This window comes from Anabrus simplex, chromosome 2 (assembly GCF_040414725.1).
Source record: "Anabrus simplex isolate iqAnaSimp1 chromosome 2, ASM4041472v1, whole genome shotgun sequence".
Classification (NCBI taxonomy): Eukaryota; Metazoa; Arthropoda; class Insecta; order Orthoptera; family Tettigoniidae; genus Anabrus; species Anabrus simplex.
Window position 1 is genome coordinate 707,783,357 of NC_090266.1, and position 23,436 is coordinate 707,806,792.

General features: G+C 38.7%; 1 protein-coding gene across 4 annotated transcripts in view; it reads right to left on the reverse strand.

Moving 5' to 3' along the window:
* Nucleotides 1-23,436, reverse strand: part of LOC136864388 (armadillo repeat-containing protein 10) — a 194,326-nt gene that overhangs the window by 22,093 nt on the left and 148,797 nt on the right. For all 4 annotated transcript variants that reach the window (XM_067141321.2, XM_067141322.2, XM_067141323.2 and 1 more), the window contains exon 7: nucleotides 12,806-12,969. In XM_067141321.2, coding sequence (XP_066997422.1) covers nucleotides 12,806-12,969 — 164 coding nt within the window. The remainder of the gene's footprint in view (nucleotides 1-12,805; nucleotides 12,970-23,436) is intronic.

Here is a 23,436-nt window from a genome sequence, read left to right on the forward strand (position 1 = left end):
ATCATAATGAGGGACTTCATAAATACCATTAGGATTTTCTGCACATCAATAGCAAGAATTATGACTGTCCACGCGATTATTAAGATGAAACCAGGCTTCATCCAAAAAGAACACAAGCTGTGGGTAGAATAAACAATCACTCAATGATGCTTGTGGCTTGATCAGTAGGTTTTAAACAATGGGCCTGCGCAAACCAGTACGGTTTGATGTGTATCAGCTTTTTAGCTCTGTGTGCAGAAGAAACCAAAAATATTGTGCTAATTTTGTAAGTGATTTATTCAGTGACAGTTCAAGATTTGCACCATTGTCAACTAGCTTTTCCTCAGTTAAACTGTTCGTGGGCGCACATGTATTTTTTTTTTTTTTTCGAGCACTGAGCCAGTAGTTTCAAATTTATTTAAAATTACATGAATACGTGAATATGTGCTTGTGAAGGTGGCACTTCACCAGGACATTGCTGAAAAAACGCATCACGTACCCGTCAAGCTGACTCGTACTTAAAATAACTTTTACATACGAAAATACTGTGTTGCAATTATAACCTTCTCACCATGTTAACAGCTGAGATTCAAACTGGTGACGCATGCTTACCAGGTTGAACATATGCAGGCTGCTTGCAAGGTCAAGAACTAAGCGTGCGCCTCACGTACTGCAGCTGCCACAGCGCAGAGTACAAACACTGTGCGTTCGGTCGGGGTTTATATGAGAGAACCTGTATAATGGACTCTGTCATGGAGGGTAAGAGAAGTAGAGCGAGACCAAGATGACAATGGTTGGACTCGGTTAATAATGATTTAAAGGTAAAAGGGCATGAAACTAAAAGAGTCCAGAGAGCTAGTTACAAAGAGAGGATTGTGGAGGCATTTAATAATTCACAGAGGCTTGCTGACTGAACACTGAAAGGCATAATAGTATATAATGTATGCATGTAAATTCCAACCCAATATTGACTAGGATTCAACAAAGTTTTGTTTATCTTCTTTTTGTGTGTGTGTATTACTCAATTTGGTAATTCTGATTATTAGGGTTCGGATGTTCAGGAAACATCATCTTTCCCCGTCTTCTGTTTTGGCTGTTTGTCGGAATTAAGCACAAATTTGACGTTTTTGAGCATATTTAGCCTAATTTTATAGGACATATAAATTAATATTTTACTATTTATATTTTGGGTCATATCTCGGTAATTTAAGGGCATATTTTGGTTATATTTTGCAGGGAAAAATATACTGTACTTTGAATGTGATGTTCTATCTTGCTTGTGAAATTGTGTTTGTGGCATTGTGATGAAACTTGAAGCTCAGGCCTCAAAGCTTAATAGTTCATGCTTATTGTATGTATCTCGTCTGAGTTCACATCACTAGTTTTAGAGTAACTTCGTGTAGAGTAAGACTTGCAGTATGGCTATTTACGTTTACTGTAATGTCACCCTTGTTAAGAGACAATGAAATACCACAAGCGCTTATCTTCTTATCTGTCTTAGCACTTGTGGCTCGTGACCACTTCAAATAGCACCTAAATGACCTTTCTCAGTTCACTTTTCTTAAAAATGTAAACAGAGAAAATTTTCTAAGTTTCATTCATAGTCAGCTTAACAGTGATAGAGCTGGCATAAGGATACCTAAAGAAAGTGTAGTGAATGTGTTAAATTAAGAAATTGCATTAAAACAGTTTGGGGAGGAAGGATCCTCCACTGAAGCAAAAAATCCTTTCCTCCAAAATGCGCAAAAGTTAAAGTAAGTACTCTAAAACATTTTGATGTTCAGCAGTATAGCGACACTGCTAGACATAAAAATGCTCAGATGAATGGGGAATAAGAAGTACCGGTATGGTTTCTTATTTATTTTTCTAAATTTTACTGGAGTTAAATATTTTATACCACAGCGACTGTCGGTCCATTATTAATTCTGATAACAAATATGATTTTCATTGGTTTGCAGGAGCAGTGATGTGATCTCTCACCATTGTGTAAGACTGCAATATTAATTAAATATATTTTTAGTACTGACCACAGCTTAATGATTGATAATGAATTTACAATAGAGACTGTGGAATTAAGTTAAGGGAACTAGTAAGGAAACTAATTGAAGTTGTGCAATAAGATTTTAAAATGAATTGTAACTTTAATAAAAAAGACTTGTGGCAAAGGTAATTCGTTAGAAGTACATATGTTTGGTCATATTTAGCCAATTTTAATAGCATATTTGCCTGTACATTTGGGCAACTTTTAGGTCCTAAACACCCGAACCCTACTGATTATGAATATAGAAGTAGTTTTTATAAGTAGTTTTTCGTGTCAATATTTTGGATGTGATAATGAATTTTTCAATTTTCTTAAAAGCTACTGTGCTTATTTAATATTGTTGTACTTCCTCTTAAAACAAAAATCCCCACCATCACTTATTTAAAACATTTAAGACACACAGACAAAATCTAACATATAGTATTTCAAGAATAGGTAGGAAAAAAAATTATTAGTGCAAAAATATTGAATAATACTGAATCTTCACACAACAATGTTGTCATTCAAAAATGTACATTAGAATGGCTTTTCTTCTTATGTTGTTCTGACCCCTCTGCACATACCATACCCTAACGTCCCGGATACCTTCTTTCCATGCAGTGAATGCATACACTATGTTCCTAATTTACAGCTCCTAAATTTGGCCTAAAGAAATAAGTAAACAAACAGTGCATTTTCACAGACATTCTAAATACATATAATTCTCCCTTCTACTGATGTCCACAACTGTAGCACTACCATTCCAAAAGCATCCCAAGCATTTTATTAATCAAGATACAAGTCCTTTTGATTTTAACATCACACAAATCTGAGGACTAATGAAAAGTCTACCTTTTTTTCTTTTGCTTCAGATAAGTTGTGGAATATTTGTCTGATGAGGTTCAGAGCCTCACTGTTGTTATCTAATCCTTTGATGAATTGCTTAACAAGCCCAAGTTTGATAAGGAGTGGTGGTAACTGAATCTTCTCCCTAGACATTTTTTAAGATGTGTGCACCTGGAACAAGTTATTTTCTTGCTGGTCATTCTCCCCTGGTGTAATGCTGATCACCTGCTCTGCTATCCCACAAGCAGAGGAAGCAGGAATATTTGCTGTAGCCACCTTGACGCCCAGAAGAAATCTGAACATCTTGAAATCACCAAAAACATCCCAATTTTAACATCCATATTTTAGCTTTCCCAAGAGCAGTTTGATATTTTCTTAAGTCTCCAAGTTGTGTGTCAGAATGAGCTACTGGTATGGAAGGAAACTTGTTCCCGTTGTGCAGTAGGACAGTTGAGACTTCTACTTGAGCTATCTATAAAACAGACACCACTGGTCTGATCCATGAGGAATCTTAATTTGTTCAAAGAGATCATTAACAACACTACAAAACAAAGATTTTCGTACGTATGGTAGAAGTATGCAAAATCCTCATGCCTTAACCTCTATTTTGTTATTTTTCAGGATTTATCAAGAGGAGGCAAGGAATTCAGCCTTTGATTAGGTTAGTTATGACTCCCTAACAAGTTAATCTGATTTCTGTTTTGTAAAGAGCTGTGGTTCCAAACTGTTCTCATGACTAAAACTGAAATTACTGTCGTCACTTGAATTTGTCTCTACTTCCTTTTTACTAGTAGTCTGTTTTGGCGGAGATGGTATTGGCAGCTCTTTTCTACATGGTACTGGAGAAATAGATGACAGTATGCTAGGATACAGAATATTTTTTCCGGTCTTGGTACTTTTGTAATGTGTAAAATATCCACTACACAGAAGTAACCCTCCTCTGCGAACCATGTGACCTTGATATCTATGCCATGTGACCTTGCCGCGGTGGGGAGGCTTGCGTGTCCCAATGATGCAGATAGCCGAGCCGCAGGTGCAACCATATCGGATGGGTATCTGTTGAGAGACCAGACTAACGAATGGTTCATTGAAAGGGGGGTAGCAGCCTTTCGGTAGTTGCAAGGGCGGCAGTCTAGATGATTGACTGATACAGCCTTGTAATAATACTCAACATGGCTTAGCTGTGTTGATACTGCTACATGGCTGAAAGCAACGGGAAACTACAGCCGTAACTACCTTCCGAGAACATGCAGCTCTCTCTGTATGAATGATGTACTGATGATGGCTTCCTCTCGGGTAAAATATTCCGGAGGTAAACTAGTCCCCCATTCGGATCTCTGGGTGGGGACTACACGAAAGGGGGCGATCATCAGGAAGATCGATACTGACATTCTGCGAGTCGGAGCGCGGAATGTTAGAAGTTTGAATCGTTGTGGTAGGTTAGAGAATCTGAAAAGGGAGATGGATAGGCTAAAGTTAGATGTAGTTCGTATAAGTGAAGTACGTTGGCAGGAAGAACAAGATTTTTGGTCAGGCGAGTACCGAATTATCAACACAAAATCAAACAGGGGAAATGCAGGAGTTAGTTTAATAATGAATAAGAAAATAGGGCAGCGGGTAAGCTACTACGACCAGCATAGTGAAAGAATTATTGTCGTCAAGATAGACACCAAACCAATGCCCACCACAATAGTGCAGGTCTATATGCCTACTAGTTCAGTGGATGATGAAGAAATTGAAAGAATATATGAGGAGATAGAAGATTTAATACAATATGTAAAAGGTGACGAGAATCTAATTGTGATGGGAGACTGGAATGCAGTGGTAGGCCAAGGAAGAGAAGGTAGTATAGTAGGAATTTGGATTGGGACAAAGGAACGAAAGAGGAAGTCGGCTGGTTGAATTCTGCACTGATCATAATTTAGTCCTTGCCAATACTTGGTTCAAACACCACAAACGACGACTGCATACGTGGAGGAGACCTCGAGACACTGGAAGGTATCAAATAGACTTCATTATGATTAGGCAGAGATTCAGAAACCAGGTGTTGGATTGCAAAACTTTCCCAGGAGCAGATGTGGGCTCTGACCACAACTTGTTGGTCATGAAATGCCATCTGAAGTTGAAAAAATTGAAAAAAGGAAAGAATGCAAAAAGATGGGATCTAGACAAGTTGAAAGAAAAGAGTGTGAGGTATTGTTTCAAGGAACATGTTGCACAAGGACTAAATTAAAAGGCTGAAGGAAACACTATAGAGGAAGAGTGGAGAGTCATGAAAAATGAAGTCAGTAGGGCTGCTGAAGAAATGTTAGGAAGGAAGAAAAGATCAACTAAGAATCAGTGGATAACTCAGGAGATACTAGACCTCATTGATGAGCGACGAAAATACAAGAATGCTCGAAATGAAGAGGGCAGAAATGAATACAGGCGATTAAAGAATCAAATGGATAGAAAGTGCAAGGTAGCTAAGGAAGAATGGCTGAAGGAGAAGTGCACGGATGTCGAAGGCTGTATGGTCCTGGGAAAGGTAGATGCTGTATACAGGAAAATCAAGGAAACCTTTGGAGAAAGGAAATCTAGGTGTATGAATATTAAGAGCTCAGATGGAAAGCCACTTCTAGGGAAAGAAGACAAAGCAGAAAGATGGCAGGAGCATATCCAACAGTTGTATCAAGGTAAAGATGTAGATAATTTGGTTCTGGAACATGAAGAGGCTGTTAATGCTGATGAAATGGGAGACCCAATTTTGAGGTCAGAGTTTGACAGAGCTGTGAGTGACCTAAATAGGAACAAGGCACCTGGAATTGATGACATTCCCTCTGAATTACTGACTGCCTTAGGAGAAACCAGCATGGCAAGGTTATTTCATTTAGTGTGCAAGATGTATGAGACAGGAGAAGTCCCATCCAATTTTCGGCAGAATGTTGTTATGCCTATTCCCAAGAAAGCCGGTACTGACAGGTGTGAAAACTACTGCACCATTAGTTTAGTATCTCATGCCTGCAAAATTTTAACACGTATTATTTACAGAAGAATGGGAAAACAAATTGAAGCTGAGTTGGGAGAAGATCAATTTGGCTTCAGAAGAAATGTAGGAACACGTGAAGCAATCCTGACTTTACGTCTGATCTTAGAGGATCGAATCAAGAAGGATGAGCCCACGTACATGGCATTTGTAGATCTAGAAAAGGCATTCGATAATGTTGATTGGACCAAGCTATTTATGATTCTGAAGATGATAGGGATCAGATACCGAGAACAAAGAATTATCTACAATCTGTATAAAAATCAGTCTGCAGTGATAAGAATCGAGGGCTTCGAAAAAGAAGCAGCAGTTCAGAAAGGAGTGAGACAAGGCTGCAGTTTGTCCCCTCTCCTTTTCAATGTTTATACAGAACAGGCAATAAAGGAAATGAAAGAGAAAATTTGGAAAGGGAATCACAGTCCAAGGAGAGGAAATCAAAACCTTGAGATTTGCCGATGATATTGTTATTTTATCCGAGACTGCAGAAGATCTCGAGAAGTTGCTGAATGGTATGGATGAAGTCTTGGGTAAGGAGTACATGATGAAAATAAATAACTCCAAAACAAAAGTAATGGAGTGCAGTCGAACGAAGGCAGGTGATGTAGGAAATATTAGATTAGGAAATGAAGTCTTAAAGGAAGTAGATGAATATTGTTACTTGGGTAGTAAAATAACTAATGATGGCAGAAGTAAGGAGGACATAAAATGCAGACTAGCACAAGCAAGGAAGAGCTTTCTTAAGAAAAGAAATTTGCTCACTTCAAACATTGATATCGGAATTAGAAAGATGTTTTTGAAGACTTCCGTGTGGAGCGTAGCATTGTATGGAAGTGAAACATGGACGATAACTAGCTCAGAAAGAAAGAGAATAGAAACTTTTGAAATGTGGTGTTACAGAAGAATGCTGAAGGTGAGATGGATAGATCGAATCATGAATGAAGAGATAATGAATCGAATTGGTGAGAGGAGATCGATTTGGCTAAATTTGACAAGAAGAAGAGATAGAATGATAGGACACATCTTAAGACACACAGGACTTGTTCAGTTGGTTTTTGAAGGAAGTGTAGGTGGTAAGAACGGTAGGGGTAGGCCAAGGTATGAATATGACAAGCAGATTAGAGCAGATGTAGGACGCAATAGTTACGTAGAAATGAAAAGGTTAGCACAGGATAGGGTGGCATGGAGAGCTGAATCAAACAAGTCTATGGACTGACGACGACGACGACAACAACAACAACAACAACAACACAGAAGTAACAGTTATTGTGATGATCTGTAGGCTCTCATCATATTTGGGGAATTGCAAATGGCATACATTTTCTTGTTCCACATATCCAACCCTCTAAAGTAGACTGGTAGATGCTGCAAGTCACAGGGGGAGCCCATGTAACATGTTGGTCTTGAATGTGCACACCAAAATAAGCATGGTACGCCTTACAGAAATTTGTGCTGGGCAAAGTTTTATGTTTCACTTGTTTAGATCCAATATAATGCCCTTAAACATAACAAAATGTGTCTGCTAGTGATTTATAACTTCTGGATGCTGACATTTTACATTAAAAGACAACAATAAACTTATAACAGCAGAACTTCAACTACATTCACTAACGACAGGAAGACATTTTGTGAAATATTTCTGCCTTTGCTGTGCACGATTGTACGAGTTCAGTTCCGAAGAGTAGTTCGGAGCTCCTGAGGTATGTCTTTTTTTTAAATTTTTATTTTTTACAATTGGCTTTACGTCGCACCGACACAGACAGGTCTTATGGCGATGATGGGAGAGGAAAGGTCTAAGAGTAGGAAAGAAATGGCTGTGGTCTTAAGGTACAGCCCCAGCATTTGCCTGGTGTAAAAATTGGAAACCATGGAAAACCATCTTCAGGGCTGCCAACAGTGGAATTTGAACCCAATATCTCCCGGATGAAAGCTCACAGCTGCATGCCCCTAATCGCACAGCCAACTTGCCCGGTGAGAGGTACAAGTGATGAGGCTGGTGTTGCTTCAGACATAGTGATTAAAGAAGTCTATATACTGAACCCTTCCAGCTTTAAACTAATGAAGTTGGAACATAACATTAGAGCCACCTACTGGTGATCACTTTGAACAACTACAATGTCAGAAAAAATGGTAAATTTATAATTATAAAAAAAACATGAAATATAAAATAGTATAGACATCTGAAAAAAAAACAAAAAAAAACAACAACCTAATGGCATATTCGTGTTCAGCACATTGCCTTTCTACTGTACAATCAAAACAAAGAAATAAACAGATAATTTTTGGTTACATACAGTAGGTGTATCATCATTATTTGCAGTTTCCAGCTGTTGGCCGGGTCTGCTTAATAGGTGTATCATGACATTCAATTAAATACAAGCATGCTGCTTGTACCTCTTACTGGATATCTAAGATGTTGAAACATCTTTTATTAGTCTGTAATGGAAAAAAAGTAACTATGACAGCATTGCTCAACATCATCACATTATTCTGTGAGACTAGGAGATTCGTTGGGATAAAATGTACTGATTTGATCCCACTGATAGCCTACATACTTTTTCCCATATAAGCAGCAGCTCGTTCTGTATTCTCCCTGAGCAGTAGCATCAACTGGCGGTTCTGCTCATCTAATTCATAGCATTCCACCACTTTGGCTATTATTTTTATGCCTTTGCTGTGCACGATTGTGTTAGTTCCTTTCTTAAGAGTAGTTCAGAGCTCCTAAGGTACATGTGATTTGGTTGGCGTTGCTTCAGATATAGTGATTATCCAGTTCAATTAATCAATTCAAATGAACTACAGATAAAAAGTTATTTTTAACACCAGAACACAATATACTAACATGGAAAGCATGACAAGAATGAAAGCTCTGTAGTAAAATCACGAGATGTTGGGACGGTCAAAATGCATTTCACATTCATACGATGTTGATAGAATATTACAGAGTGAGAACTAGGGAGCCAAGTGCTCAAGAAAACTTGTGCAGAGAGTACACAATTGTCTCACATTGAAATCCCCTTAAATTTTGAATGACAGTGTAGGAGATCCATTCTGCATCCTTGTGCAAAGAAAGTTAGTTAGACCGACTTAGAAATGAGGATTCACAATTAAGTATTTATTTATTTTCCACCTAGTCGATACAATGATTGCTTAAGGCAATTTTTAATGGTCAAAAGTGGTACATGTTTCGTATATTATCAACATCTTCAGCCACATAACACTGTTTAGATGAAAAATATATAAAATTGACAAAGTAATGCTTTAGAGGAAGTGTCCTTAAAATTAACATAAGATTGACAAGATTAAAATGCAGATGTAACTCCAGTAAATAATAAAGGAGATAAACTAGTGAATGCCAGAATAAATACAGAGTAAATAAACTAGATTTACTAACTCTATCACTAACCTTTCTCCCCAAAATTCTGACTGCTGCTTTCACCAGGCTGATGAGTTCACATTGTGAAATAACTATGCATATGCTTATAATAATTTTTATTATGCAACGGTATTTATGATCCTTAAAAAGGAGGGAGATATGAAGCTCAATATACAAACATTCTGTTGCTGCAGATATTTTACTTCAGAGGCAAGAGATAATATTTACATCATTCACCAAATGAAGTACACATTTTGTTAACTAATAATTATAACAGCGTATTCCGAGGTACTGATTTTATCATCATATTTGAGACCTCTGCACGATCCGGTATCAAGTCCTGACAAAATTTGTCTGAATTTAATAACGTTCAATGAATGTATCTTCCTATTACTCTTCTAAACAAACCTCCTAACTTATATGTACCATTGTGATTCAAGTGAACGGCATCTGAATGTAGATCCTTATCTTCTACCCACCCATTAGGATCTACAAATCTCACTCCCAATTTACCGCATACCCATTCCATAGTCTCACTTAAATCCCCAAACACATTCCATTCAGTATCCCTCCTACACAGTATCACACTGATAAAAATATCTGCTTCCTTAAACTTCTTCCGTGCCGCGATAACCAATCCCACATATCCTCAACTATGTTAGTACCTATTGCTGCTTGCTTTCCACTGTTGGCACCAACAAGGGAAATTACCACCTTCTCCTTACCCTCATACTTCCCTTCTATTTTCCTCAATATCTGCATTAACCCAATTCCTAGATAACACTCTACCCTGGTTCTCTTTCTTCCACACACTTTCTCCACATGCCTAACAAATGAGTTACCCATGACCAGAGACTCAACCCCACCCTCCTGCTCTGGTCTTCTGTAACTTCCCTGAAGCCTGCAGGACCTACTTCCTCCTCCCTTCTCTCCCTCTCACAACTCTGTTCCGCCTCCCTCTTCCTATCCTCTACTCTACGTTTTCCTTTCCTCTTGCCCCACTCCTCCTCTGTAACACTTCCCTGATATCCACCTTTCCTCTGCTGATCTACCTGCAGGGACCCATATCGATTCCTCACCAATACCTCTCCTGGGCTCACTCCTCAGGAAAACCCTTAGCTCTCATTTTCCTTCCCCTTAAAACATCAGTCCACCTGTTTCCCCAACTTCTCCCCTTTGTTCCCCTCCCTTTTGCCTACCTACCGTATCTTGTACACTGATTGAGGGAGACCTATCTTCATTTCTCTCTTCCGTGAAAGCCTAATTACCTCCCTCAAACCAGTTATATCTTCCCTCAACTTCCTTTAATTCCCACTCAAACCCAGAGTTCTTAAACCTGCCTTCCTCAGCCATTCTTTTCTCACTTCAAAGAAATGTGAAATAACATGGAAATGCTATTTTTGTTTGAGTCATCAGTCCATAGACTGGTTTGAGGAGCCCTCCATGCCATTCTATCCTGTGCTAATCTTTTTATTTCTATGTAACTACTACATCCTACATCTGCTCTCATCTGCTTGTCAATCATAGCTTGGTCTACCCCTATCGTTCTTACCGCCTACACTTTATAATGGAAATATCAATAAAAATAAAATACTGTATTCTATGAATTGAAGTATATATGTCAGAGGAAGAATACTACAAAAATTCACAACAATAATGCAAGCAAGAAACTAACTGATAAAACAACTACACTACAATTATTCTACCTAAACATTTTAAAATACCCGTACCGTACTAGGAATGACAGACTAAATACAGAAATGTGGCGTTTTACTAAATTCGTTTATGTAAAGACAGATTTTTTTTTCCAATTTGATTTATGTCGCTACGACACACACAGGTCTTATGGCGATGATGAGATAGGAAAAGGCTAAATGTGGGAAGGAAGTGACCGTGGCCTTAATTAAGGAACAGCCCCAGCATTTGCCTAGTGTGAAAATGGGAAAACACGGAAAACCATCTTAGGATTGCCGACAGTGGGGTTTGAACCCACTATCTCCCAACTGCAAGGTGTTAGCTATCTGACCCAAACCGTGCAGTAACTTGCTCAGTAAGACAGATTATTATTGCTACTATTTGCAAACAGAAAGAAAAAAATGAAACACAAGCAAGATACTAATAAAAATAGCTTCACTACAATTCTAAACTGCAATTACGCCTATACTAATTACAAGAAGTTAAATGAAACAATAGAATTTTAGTAAGAGCTAAATTCCTATAGATATTTCCTCCCACTTCACAAATATTATGGAATAATAAAGAAAGCATTCTAAAAAAATCTTTTCATATGGTTATGAGGTATTTAGGGGTTGTAGTAAGGATGTAAAGGAATGGGCATAGAAGTCTCTGGTAAGACCACAATTAGAGTATGGTTCCAGTGTATGGGACCCTCACCAGGATTATGCGATTCGAGAACTGGAAAAGATTCACAGAATCCAGGTGATTTCCGACAAAAGTGGAGTGCTACAAAAATAGTGCTAACTAGGGGCTGGGAAGACTTAAGAATAAAGAGGCGAGGTGTTAGACCATGCAGTATGTTCCAGGCTGTCAGTGGAGAGATGGCGTAGAATGACTGACATTAGCAGAGGAATAACGTTGAGTCGAGCTTTCAAAGGTAGGGAAGATCACAATATGAAGTTGGAATTCAAGATGATAAACTGGGTCAAATATTCATTTACAGGAAGAGGAATTAGGAATTGAAATAATTTACTGATGCAGATGTTTGATAAATTCCCAAGTGCTTTGAAATTTTAAGGAAGGACTAGGTAAACAACTGATAGGGTATCTGCCATTTTAACGAATGGCCTAAATGCAGATCAGTTGTGAATGATGATGATGATGATGATGATGATTATTATTACCCGGGTTTTATTTTTGGTCAGTCCAAGGATTTTAATTTTGGATTGAGGGCTGGAAAGAGTTTCACTAAGTTTTGTGAGACAAAATGAGGAGCTGTCTGATGTTACAGAATGGACCCAGTCGTGAAATTCCAGCAATATGCCCGAGTATGTCATCATAATGACCATGTGGCACTCCAATATCTGTAGGCCATCTGGCTGGCCAATAGCTGTCTTGGCAGGCCAATGCCCCTCATAAGCTGATTCAACACAGGTTAAAAAAAATAATTACTATACATATGTTCCACCAAGGTAAGTCTCAACTCACAACTCATCCACTCACTGAACTTTTCCACACATACCATGATTGCAGATCAAAATATTCTACACTCATGGTTACATTTCACAGAGTCATGTCAAATCCTTTTAGACAGTACATCAATATTGCATTAGATGATGTTCAGGCAATGTCATAAGTATGGACGAGATTAAAACCTATGTAAAGAGAGCTATGTGATGACAACCCATCAGAACATCAGCAAAATATGCACATTATCATATGTCAACACCATTGCATGGTTTAAATGAGAAAACTAATGTAAGTCACAGTGGTTCTACAGTACATCTCATTTATAAAATTCATGGAACAGCTTTGTTGCTGAAGGAATACACCTATAAAATATTGTCATTAAAGTACTCATAACATGTCTTAGAGGTCTACTAACATAGTATCAGGAGAAGCTGCCTTATCTTCTGCTGGTAGATCAATAGTAGGATCAAGGTTCTGCTCCTTAGCTGTATTGGTCAGATTAGCTAGGAGAGTTACAACTCTTAGCAGAATATCTTCATTGGTGGATGGATCAAGTAAGTAGATTAATCTCCGAGGAGCCTGAAACAGAAGTAAATCCCAAAAGGAATTACAATATTTTTAATTCTACAGCATTACTGATGATGATGATTGCCCAAAATTTCCTCATAAATGACCAATATCAACCAGCCTATGAAATTTAAAACAGTGATCCCACAATCAAGAGCACAGAAAACAAGCATCTAACAAACTGCTGGGCAGTTTCCCTCTCTGTGTGTGTGTGTGTTTGGTTTTTTTCTTTTTCTTTTCTTTCCCCCTTCCTTCTTTGTTTCTATCTTGCATACATGTGTTCATTCAGTTTCCATAATTGTACTCAAACTGCAGGGTTCAGTTTGTTCTGAGTTTGTACTGGGTGTTCCCTGTCTTCTACAACCAGTAAACCTTTTCCATTATTTATATGGATTTCTTTACACTTCTCACATCAAGAAAGAAGAATTCTCACGAAATATGCCCCAATGAGTGAGGAGGATGTCTGTTTCCCCATCCCCACCTTATGAAGCTGATAAACAGAAACAAGTATGTTAAGAATCCAGTCTTTTTTTTACTAGTGGTTTGACGTCACACTAGCATATGAAAGGTTTTCAGCAACGCAAGGACAGGAAACGGCTAAAGTTTGGGAAGGTAGCGGCTGTGACTCTAATTAAGGTACCGGTACAGCCCAAGCATTTTTCTTGTGTGAAAATGGGAAACCATGGAAAACAATCTTCATGGCTGCTGAAGGTGGGATTCAAACCCACCAGCTCCCAAATGCAAGCTCACAGCCAACTCACTTGATAAGAATACAGAAGAAACAGATCTGGAAGAAATGGGATTGATGAGCGGAGAGCCTGTGAATGAGGCTGGGATGTGCACGAGCTGTTCAGTTTGTCTTTTTGTGTTATCATGCTAGTACTTGTCTCTTCTTTTCGTTGTTCTCTCCCCACACTAGTAAGTTAGAATGTTTAATTGAAAGACCACAATAATACGTTGGTGATTTTCCTTCCCCCTTTCCATTTAGAAATAGCCATATGAAATGACTTACAGAAATTTAAGTGAGAAATGTTGTTCATTCAACTCTGAGTGGCGTATTCATACTTGTCCCCTAATGTTCCCCTCAATAAGGGGAGGCTTAGGGGAACATCAAGTGTGTTCGTCTTTCACAGTTCTCCTCTAACGCCAGTGCTCTCCTAGAACTCCCTTAAGGCCCACTTTACGCAAGGGACCAAGAGAGGACACATTATAGTCACATAAGGCTGATGTTTGTAAATGGCAGCATGTTTCCAGTAAGCACTGAGCTCATCTACCTTTAAAAAATTATTGATTAAGGTTAATACAAGCTTCTTGTGCAGATTTGTTTAATTTACAAGGTAACATCAAAATGGTACTGAGATGCTATGGAGAAGGTTATTTCTACCATAGCAGTACCAATATTTAACATTAACTTGAATCTGAAGAGTTATGAGGAATCAGCTGAAGGAGAAATTTGATGGCAATAGGAATAAAGTAGAATGTAACTAAAACAACTGTATAATTGCTGAAGTGTGAATACAAAATACAAAACAGCTGCATTACTTCACCACCAAATAATCATTGTAATATTCTCTCTACTGGTACCTTGTGAAAATATACTAGCCAGAGCGAGCTGCCATAACCCTGCAGAAATCTTCTAATTTTACTTATTTGATCCATTTTCTCCCTAATAAATAGGAGAGTTTTGTGCTAGAGTGAACTTGCAAGAAAAATTATCCTCCTTCAGATATTCATTACTGATACCTATAATTAAGCTTAATTGACTTTCAACACTGTATTTTAGGCCAAAATTCTAGTTACAGGATATACTGTAATAAAATGTTGATCATGATTCACATTTTAGAGCATTGTAAAACATTTAATTTGTTATGCTGGCTACTGGTAATTTATCAACTATTCTGTCTGCATTGTATGTATCCACAGGACCGTCAGATTACTGTAGTACTGTTAGGCTATATGTTCCCGAAAATTAGGCCTGAAGATCCGAGGAAAATATCTTCAAAAGAGAAAGAATATTCCTCTCTGACGAGCTAAAATAATATCAGCATTATATATGCTAAAATGTGATTAGAGGAACTTAAAAATACTTTTATCTCCAATTGAATTAACTCATGCAAGTGTGTCTCCACAAAAAAATTAGAAAGTGGTTAAATGAGAGAAAGTACTTTTCCTTTTAAGAAAATCGTTAATTTCTTATGCACTGTACCAATGTATAGGCAGGCATGGAAGATGTCCTTCACAGATTCTTGGTCCTCATCAGAATATTAATATAAATCAGAAATGATTTACCATTGATGCTTTCGTGGCCCGTACTTATAGACATGATATAGGCTTTTGGGTTTATGCCGTGTCAAGAAGGTAAGGTGAAATTCTTTACGTTTCACAGAGAATTATGCTCTGCGTCATCAGAAGTGCAAATTGTTATAAAAAATATTGTTTTAGAATAATCCTCAGAGCTGACTTGGAGTTAGAATTCATGGCTGTCGATGCCTGCAATGGCAGACGAAACATGTACCATATTTAATATAATGACAATGTTATAGTCAAAAAGACTTTACTAGTATTGAATAGGTGGTTTCAATAAATTAATTGTTTAACATTTAATAACTGAATTTCAATAAGTCAAAATGAAAGTAATCACTTGTAATCAGAAGAAAATCTCAACTGTCCTCGAGAAAGGCTTCTAAAACAATGAACGAGCCTATATCATGTCTACAGAAATTATTTCCTTGAAGGGTACAACATTAGGCTTCACAGAAATGTTATTTTACATCAAATAACAAAGCTGTAAATTTTCAATGAATAACAAAATTTTAAATTATACTTTGGTACACAATACTGCACATGGGAAAAGTCTACTGTACTGCAGGACCTGGAAGAAGAAATTGTTCTCAGAAAGTCAGCCTACAATTGTATTTTCTCGCATAATCAACGCCCGAGTAATTTACGCACCCCATTTGTTTTGGCTCAAAGTGGGCAAAAAGAAATATTTGGGAATATGATGCAACCACTTTCTTGGTGATAGTTTGGGATCCATTTCGAAATAACAATGTCAGGTAGCAGCCTTCCTACTGTGACACCAAATACACCGCAACTTCCTGTTATCACCCATTAGGAAGTACCACCGCATTAGTTCAGTGAGTGAAGCAACACAGACCTGACTAATGATGCTCTATTCCAGTCTGGTACAAACATATTTTATGAATGTTTCAGTTACACACATTTCTGGGAACTCAAAATTGTCTGTTAATCCACAACAAGCAAGTATTTGAGTAATACTGCATCATATAAACTCCCAATGATCATTTACACCAAAATGACATGGGAGTAGAGCAGCGGGCCGCAAGTATTCAGTGTCTGTGTCTGAGAGCAATGTGTGCTACACGCAGAAACAGAAAACTGCACTTAAAGCAATCAAGTCTCGCAAATCATTTTATGGCCTAGGAAGTAGAGGAAGATCTGTAGAAATATGCGATTTCATTATGCAACGATGGCTATGCTGTTTCTCACAAAAAACTGTATTTTGAAGGACGAGAGACAGCTGCACATGGGATCAGTACCTTGGATTTTAAGGTTAAACCAGTGAGCACTTTGCTAGTGGCTTAACGTAGGTTTCTGGTGATGCAAGGATGGGAAACGGCTAGAATTGGGTGAAAACGGGAAACGACGGAAAAACATCTTCAGGACTGCTGACGGTGGGATTCGAAACCACAATCTCCTGAATGAAAGCTCACAAAGATGGACCCTTTAAATGATGATGCTTGTTGTTTAAAGGGGTCTAACATTTAGGACATCAGTCCCTGTCAGTATGAGGTGAAACAAAATACTATAATAACAAAATTTTAAAATATATCCACTGACTAGAATTTAAAACAAAGGATGATGAAATATAATTGTGAATTTAAAATAATCAGTGGATCTAATTCCTTTTAAAATTGAAATAATAGATTAATATAGAATATGGCATTATATCATGCATATCATTCTAATTAAAAGTTAAAAATCACATTAAAACACACAAAAACAATTGAGTACAACGTAGTTAACATAAAATAAAAATTAATAACAGATATAAAACTCATTTTTATACACAATAGAAAAAGCCACTATCCCTCACAAAACGGATGACTGTACTCGGAATCAACACAAGTCCTAAGCGGTCCCTTTGATGTTAAATATTTTATATAAAAGCAACTTACATTATCCGCCTGGTTCAAGAGGATAACCGAGATGGAGATGCGGAAAGAGGGGAAGTGCTCACACGCAGAAGGATATTTTCCCCTGATCTTGAATTGACTTCCGGTATAGGCCTACCATCAAAGGGGCTGCTTAGGACTTGAGTTGATGCCGAGTATAGGTCAGCTGACTGCTAGTTATCTCGTAGGATGAGGGAGATGGTACTTGGAAGTTTTAGACTACGGCGCAGATCAGCCAGGACCAAGCACTCCTTATGATTGTGTACCATGGTAAGATGACTGCTGCAAGTACAAACTGGGGGTGGGGGCCTCCCTTCAGTAAGTAGGAGTGTGTTGATATACCGTGGCAGATGCAAAGATGACATATAATACCATTGCTTCTCTCCGAGAAACCTCAAGGGAAGTATTCCATACTTTCAAAGTTCCTTTTATCATGCTCAGCTTATTTAGAAGAGGGGTAGCCTGCCACTTCATCCCCCAATGGGACATAACCGAATGTCTCAGCTGAGAATGAATATCACTGGCTGGAACCTTGTAAGGCAATGTAACCGCCTCCTTGCCAGCCCTATCAGCTAACTCATTTCCCACTGCACCCATGTGGCTCGAGAGCCACAAGAATGTGATTCTGGTTCTAGCACTCCAACACTCGGTCAGCAGGTCCTGGATTCGCTACACCAGAGGGTGCTGCCGAGGGAAACATGCATCAACAGATTGTAACGAGCTCAAGGAATCGGTACACAGTAGAAAATGCCAGCGTTCATTGGAAAGTGCGTATCGCAGAGCTTCAAAGACAGCATAAAGCTCTGCTCTGTACACACCATAGGTTTCTGGTAGAGGAAAAAGAAACCTCTTATCATCAACAACGAATGCACAGCCTACTTACGCTTCTGCCCTCGATCCATCTGTATAAACAGCTACTGAATGTGGATACCGGCCTACAACGGACAGGAAGAGCCTCCGAAAAATGGAGGCTTCTGTGCTCACTTTTGCAACCCTACATGCATGGTCAAATCATTTGGTACGATTTTATGAAGAGAAATGGACTTTCCCTTCGATGAATAACAACATTATGCAAAACAATGCTGAATGATTTCAACCAAAATGTCATCCATTTTCAGAAAGGGAAGAAATATTTGTTTTTCCAATAGGAAATGCAGATCAGATGCCGAACAGTTTTGACATACCATAAAGTTGAATAATCGATAAGAAAGGGACATTGAATGTTATCATAACACATTACTGGAAGCAGAAAACAACAATCTACTACAATGCTTAATGTAAGAGCTGATGGCAAAGAGCTTGCACCTTATGTTGTTCTGAAACGAAAAACAATGCTGAAGGTAAAATTTCACAACGGATCCACTTTTGTCTCAAAGAAAAAAGGTGGATAGACATGTCACTTGTACAAGATTGGATATGAACGGTTTGGGGAAATTAAGCGGGGTCTCTCTTTCAATGCCCACACCACCTCATGTCAGTTTTCGTGGCCACCTGACGGAGGACACTAAGAAATGATTGGAAACATGAAAACAGATCTGGCAGCAATTCCTGGTGGAAGGACAATGGTATTTCAATTCTTGGATGTCTTGAAAATTAACCATTTCAGGACAAGCAAAATCTCTATCAGTGCCGGATGCCAGAAAGTGTGCACGAACTAGAACTCGCAAGATTCAGAAACCACCTGTGGAACTCCTTTGTGAGTAGATACTGCACGTTGGAACTATTTTATTGAAGATGATAAAAGAGCCTCAAGAACAATGGAATCTTGAATACCTTAGATGGGAGTGAAAAAGACTTCTTATGGAGAGATGTGAGCAGTGATAGCAGCAGCAATTCTTCCTGCAGTGCTGGTAGCGACGTTGAAGATGGTAGTCTATAAAATAATTTTTTCCTTTTTTGCTGGTATGTCATTATTACTTACATGATTGATACTTTAGTTAATACATTTTTATTTCGCTTCAGGTCGTAACCAGAAGAATATTTTCCAATGCCTTTACTTCAAAGCTGCATGTCCAACTTGTCTGATGTAATCTATTTGACAAGTCGGAAGAAAAGTTATGCCATAATTTTATGCCAAATGACGATACCAGATATAACGAATGGTTCATCGAAAGGGGGGGGGGGGGGTAGCAGCCTTTCGGTAGTTGCAAGGGCGGCAGTCTAGATGATTGACTGATACGGCCTTGTAATAATACTCAACATGGCTTAGCTGTGTTGATACTGCTACACGGCTGAAAGCAACGGGAAACTACAGCCGTAATTACCTCCCGAGGACATGCAGCTCTCTCTGTATGAATGATGTACTGATGATGGCTTCCTCCCGGGTAAAATATTCCGGAGGTAAACTAGTCCCCCATTCGGATCTCCGGGTGGGGTCTACACGAGAGGGGGCGATCATCAGGAAGATGGATACTGACTTTCTGCAAGTCGGAGCGTGGAATGTTAGAAGTTTGAATCGTTGTGGTAGGTTAGAGAACCTGAAAAGGGAGATGGATAGGCTAAAGTTAGATGTAGTTGGTATAAGTGAAGTACGTTGGCAGGAAGAACAAGATTTTTGGTCAGGCGCCTACCGAATTATCAACACAAAATCAAACAGGGGAAATGCAGGAGTTGGTTTAATAATGAATAAGAAAATAGGGCAGCGGGTAAGCTACTACGACCAGCATAGTGAAAGAATTATTGTCGTCAAGACAGACACCAAACCAATGCCCACCACAATAGTGCAGGTCTATATGCCTACTAGTTCAGCGGATGATGAAGAAATCGAAAGAATATATGAGGAGATAGAAGATTTAATACAGTATGTAAAAGGTGACGAGAATCTAATTGTGATGGGAGACTGGAATGCAGTGGTAGGCACTGCACTGATCATAATTTAGTCCTTGGTTCAATACTTGGTTCAAACACCACAAACGACGCCTGTATACGTGGACGAGACCTGGAGACACTGGAAGGTATCAAATACACTTCATTATGATTATGCAGAGATTCAGAAACCAGGTGTTGGATTGCAAAACTTTCCCAGGAGCAGACATGGACTCTGACCACAACTTGTTGATCATGAAATGCCATCTGAAATTAAAGAAATTGAAGAAAGGAAAGAATGCAAAAAGATGGGATCTAGACAAGTTGAAAGAAAAGAGTGTGAGGTATTGTTTCAAGGAACATGTTGCAAAAGGACTACATGAAAAGGCTGAAGGAAACACTATAGAGGAAGAGTGGAGAGTCATGAAAAATGAAGTCAGTAGTGCTGCTGAAGAGATGTTAGGAAGGAAGAAAACATCAACTAAGAATCAGTGGATAACTCAGGAGATACTAGACCTGATTGATGAACGACGAAAATACAAGAATGCTCGAAATGAAGAGGGCAGAAATGAATACAGGCGATTAAAGAATCAAGTGGATAGAAAGTGCAAGGTAGCTAAGGAAGAATGGCTGAAGGAGAAGTGCAAGGATGTCGAAGGCTGTATGGTCCTGGGAAACGTAGATGCTGCATACAGGAAAATCAAGGAAACCTTTGGAGAAAGGAGATCTAGGTGTATGAATATTAAGAGCTCAGATGGAAAGCCACTTCTAGGAAAAGAAGACAAAGCAGAAAGATGGCAGGAGCAAAATCCAACAGTTGTATCAAGGTAAAGATGTAGATAATTTGGCTCTGGAACATGAATAGGCTATTGATGCTGATGAAATGGGAGACCCAATTTTGAGGTCAGAGTTTGACAGAGCTGTGAGTGACCTAAATAGGAACAAGGCACCTGGAATTGATGACATTCCCTCTGAATTTCTGACTGCCTTAGGAGAAAGCAGCATGGCAAGGTTATTTCATTTAGTGTGCAAGATGTATGAGACAGGAGAAGTCCCATCTGATTTTCGGCAGAATGTTGTTATACCTATTCCCAAGAAAGCCGGTGCTAACAGGTGTGAAAACTACCGCACCATTAGTTTAGTATCTCATGCCTGCTAAATTTTAACACATATTATTTACAGAAGAATGGAAAAACAAGTTGAAGCTGAGTTGGGAGAAGATCAATTTGGCTTCAGAAGAAATGTAGGAACACCTGAAGCAATCCTGACTTTACGTCTGATCTCAGAAGATCGAATCAAGAAGGATGAGCCCACGTACATGGCATTCGTAGATCTAGAAAAGGCATTCGATAATGTTGATTGGACCAAGCTATTTATGATTCTGAAGATGATAGGGATCAGATACCGACAACAAAGAATTATCTACAATCTGTATAAAAATCGGTCTGCAGTGATAAGAATCGAGGGCTTTGAAAAAGAAGCAGCAATCCAGAAAGGAGTGAGGCAAGGCTGCAGTTTGTCCCCTCTCCTTTTCAATGTTTACACAGAGCAGGCAGTAAAGGAAATCAAAGAGAAATTTGGAAAGGGAATTGCAGTCCAGGGAGAGGAAATCAAAACCTTGAGATTTGCCAATTATATTGTTATTTTATCTGAGACTGCAGAAGATCTTGAGAAGTTGCTGAATGGTATGGATGAAGTCTTGGGTAAGGAGTACAAGATGAAAATAAATAAGTCAAAAACAAAAGTAATGGAGTGCAGTCGAATGAAGGCAGGTGATACAGGAAATATTAGATTAGGAAAGGAAGTCTTAAAGGAAGTACTGTAGATGAATATTGTTACTTGGGTAGTAAAATAACTAACGATGGCAGAAGTAAGGAGGACATAAAATGCAGACTAGCACAAGCAAGGAAGAGTTTTCTTAAGAAAAGAAATTTGCTCACTTCAAACATTGATAAAGGCATTAGAAAGATGTTTTCGAAGAATTTCGTGCGGAGCGTGGCATTGTATGGAAGTGAAACATGGACGATAACTAGTTCAGAAGGAAAGAGAATAGAAGCTTTTGAAATGTGGTGTTACAGAAGAATGTTGAAAGTGAGATGGATAGATCGAATCACGAATGAAGAGATACTGAATCGAATTGGTAAGAGGAGATTGATTTGGCTAAATTTGATGAGAAGAAGAGATAGAATGATAGGACACATCTTAAGACACCCAGGACTTGTTCAGTTGGTTCTTGAAGAAGTGTAGGTGGTAAGAACGGTAGGGGTAGACCAAGGTATGAATATGACAAGCAGATTACAGCAGATGTAGGATGCAATAGTTATGTAGAAATGAAAAGGTTAGCACAGGATAGGTTGGCATGGAGTGCTGCATCAAACCAGTCTATGGACTAATAACTCAACAACAAACAACAGCATTATCACTGCTCCTCCTTCATCCCATTTTCTCTGATAGTAAATTTTTTTACTAGCGGTTTAATGTTGCACTAACACAAGAAAGGTTTTTGGCGACGGAACAATGGGAAAGGGAAGATAGCAGCTGTGGCCATGGCATTTGCCTTGTGTGAAAATGGGAAAGCAATGAAAAGTTTGTTCAGGGCTGCCAATGGTGAGAAGTGAACCTAACATCTTCCGCATGTAAGGCTCACAGCTACGCGACCCTAACCACATGGCCAACTTGCTCAGGAGACATGTTTGAACAGCCAAGAAGTGTATCTCAAGTATCAACTTAACATTATAATTAGGGCTCAGATGTTTGAGTAGATAAATATTTTTAAAATGTAAATACGTACTTTTCCCCCTATAATTATATAAATTCCTGTTTTTCAGGTATTAGTACATACTATTCACTTTCTTTTTTTTTTTTTTTTTTTACCAATGTGCTGGATCTTTCAGATTGTTGGATTTCTGTTTTGTATTACTTAAATGGGGAAGAACCTTTGTGCTATCTAATAGACATATTAGATCACATGCCTGACGTTCCTCCCAATGGCATGAGACCAGATCAGTATCACTCACATGTAGTTCATTTCTTGTGCTGTGAAGTACAAGGCAATACTACAATCCTCTTCTTTTCCTATAACTTTTTCCCCACACCTGTGTGGTCGCAGGTGCGAACTGGGTCGCACATGTGGATTTGGGCCTGTTTTATGGCTGGATGCCTTTCCTGAGGCCAATCCTTTATGGAGGGATGTAATCACTATTGCGTGTTTATGTGGTGTTTGGTTGTGTGGTATGTTGCCTGAGTATGATGAGGAAAGTGTTGGGAAGGACGCATACACCCAATCCCCGAGGCAGAAGAATTAATCAGACGCGATTAAAATCCCCGACCCGCCTGGGAATCGAACCCGGGACCCTCTGAACCGAAGGCCAGTAAGCTGACCAATCAGCCAACGAGTCGGACAAGGTAATACTACAATGCCTAAAGTAAAAGCAACAAGTTATTGTCTGCAGCAATATGTTGCAGAATTTAAGTTCAG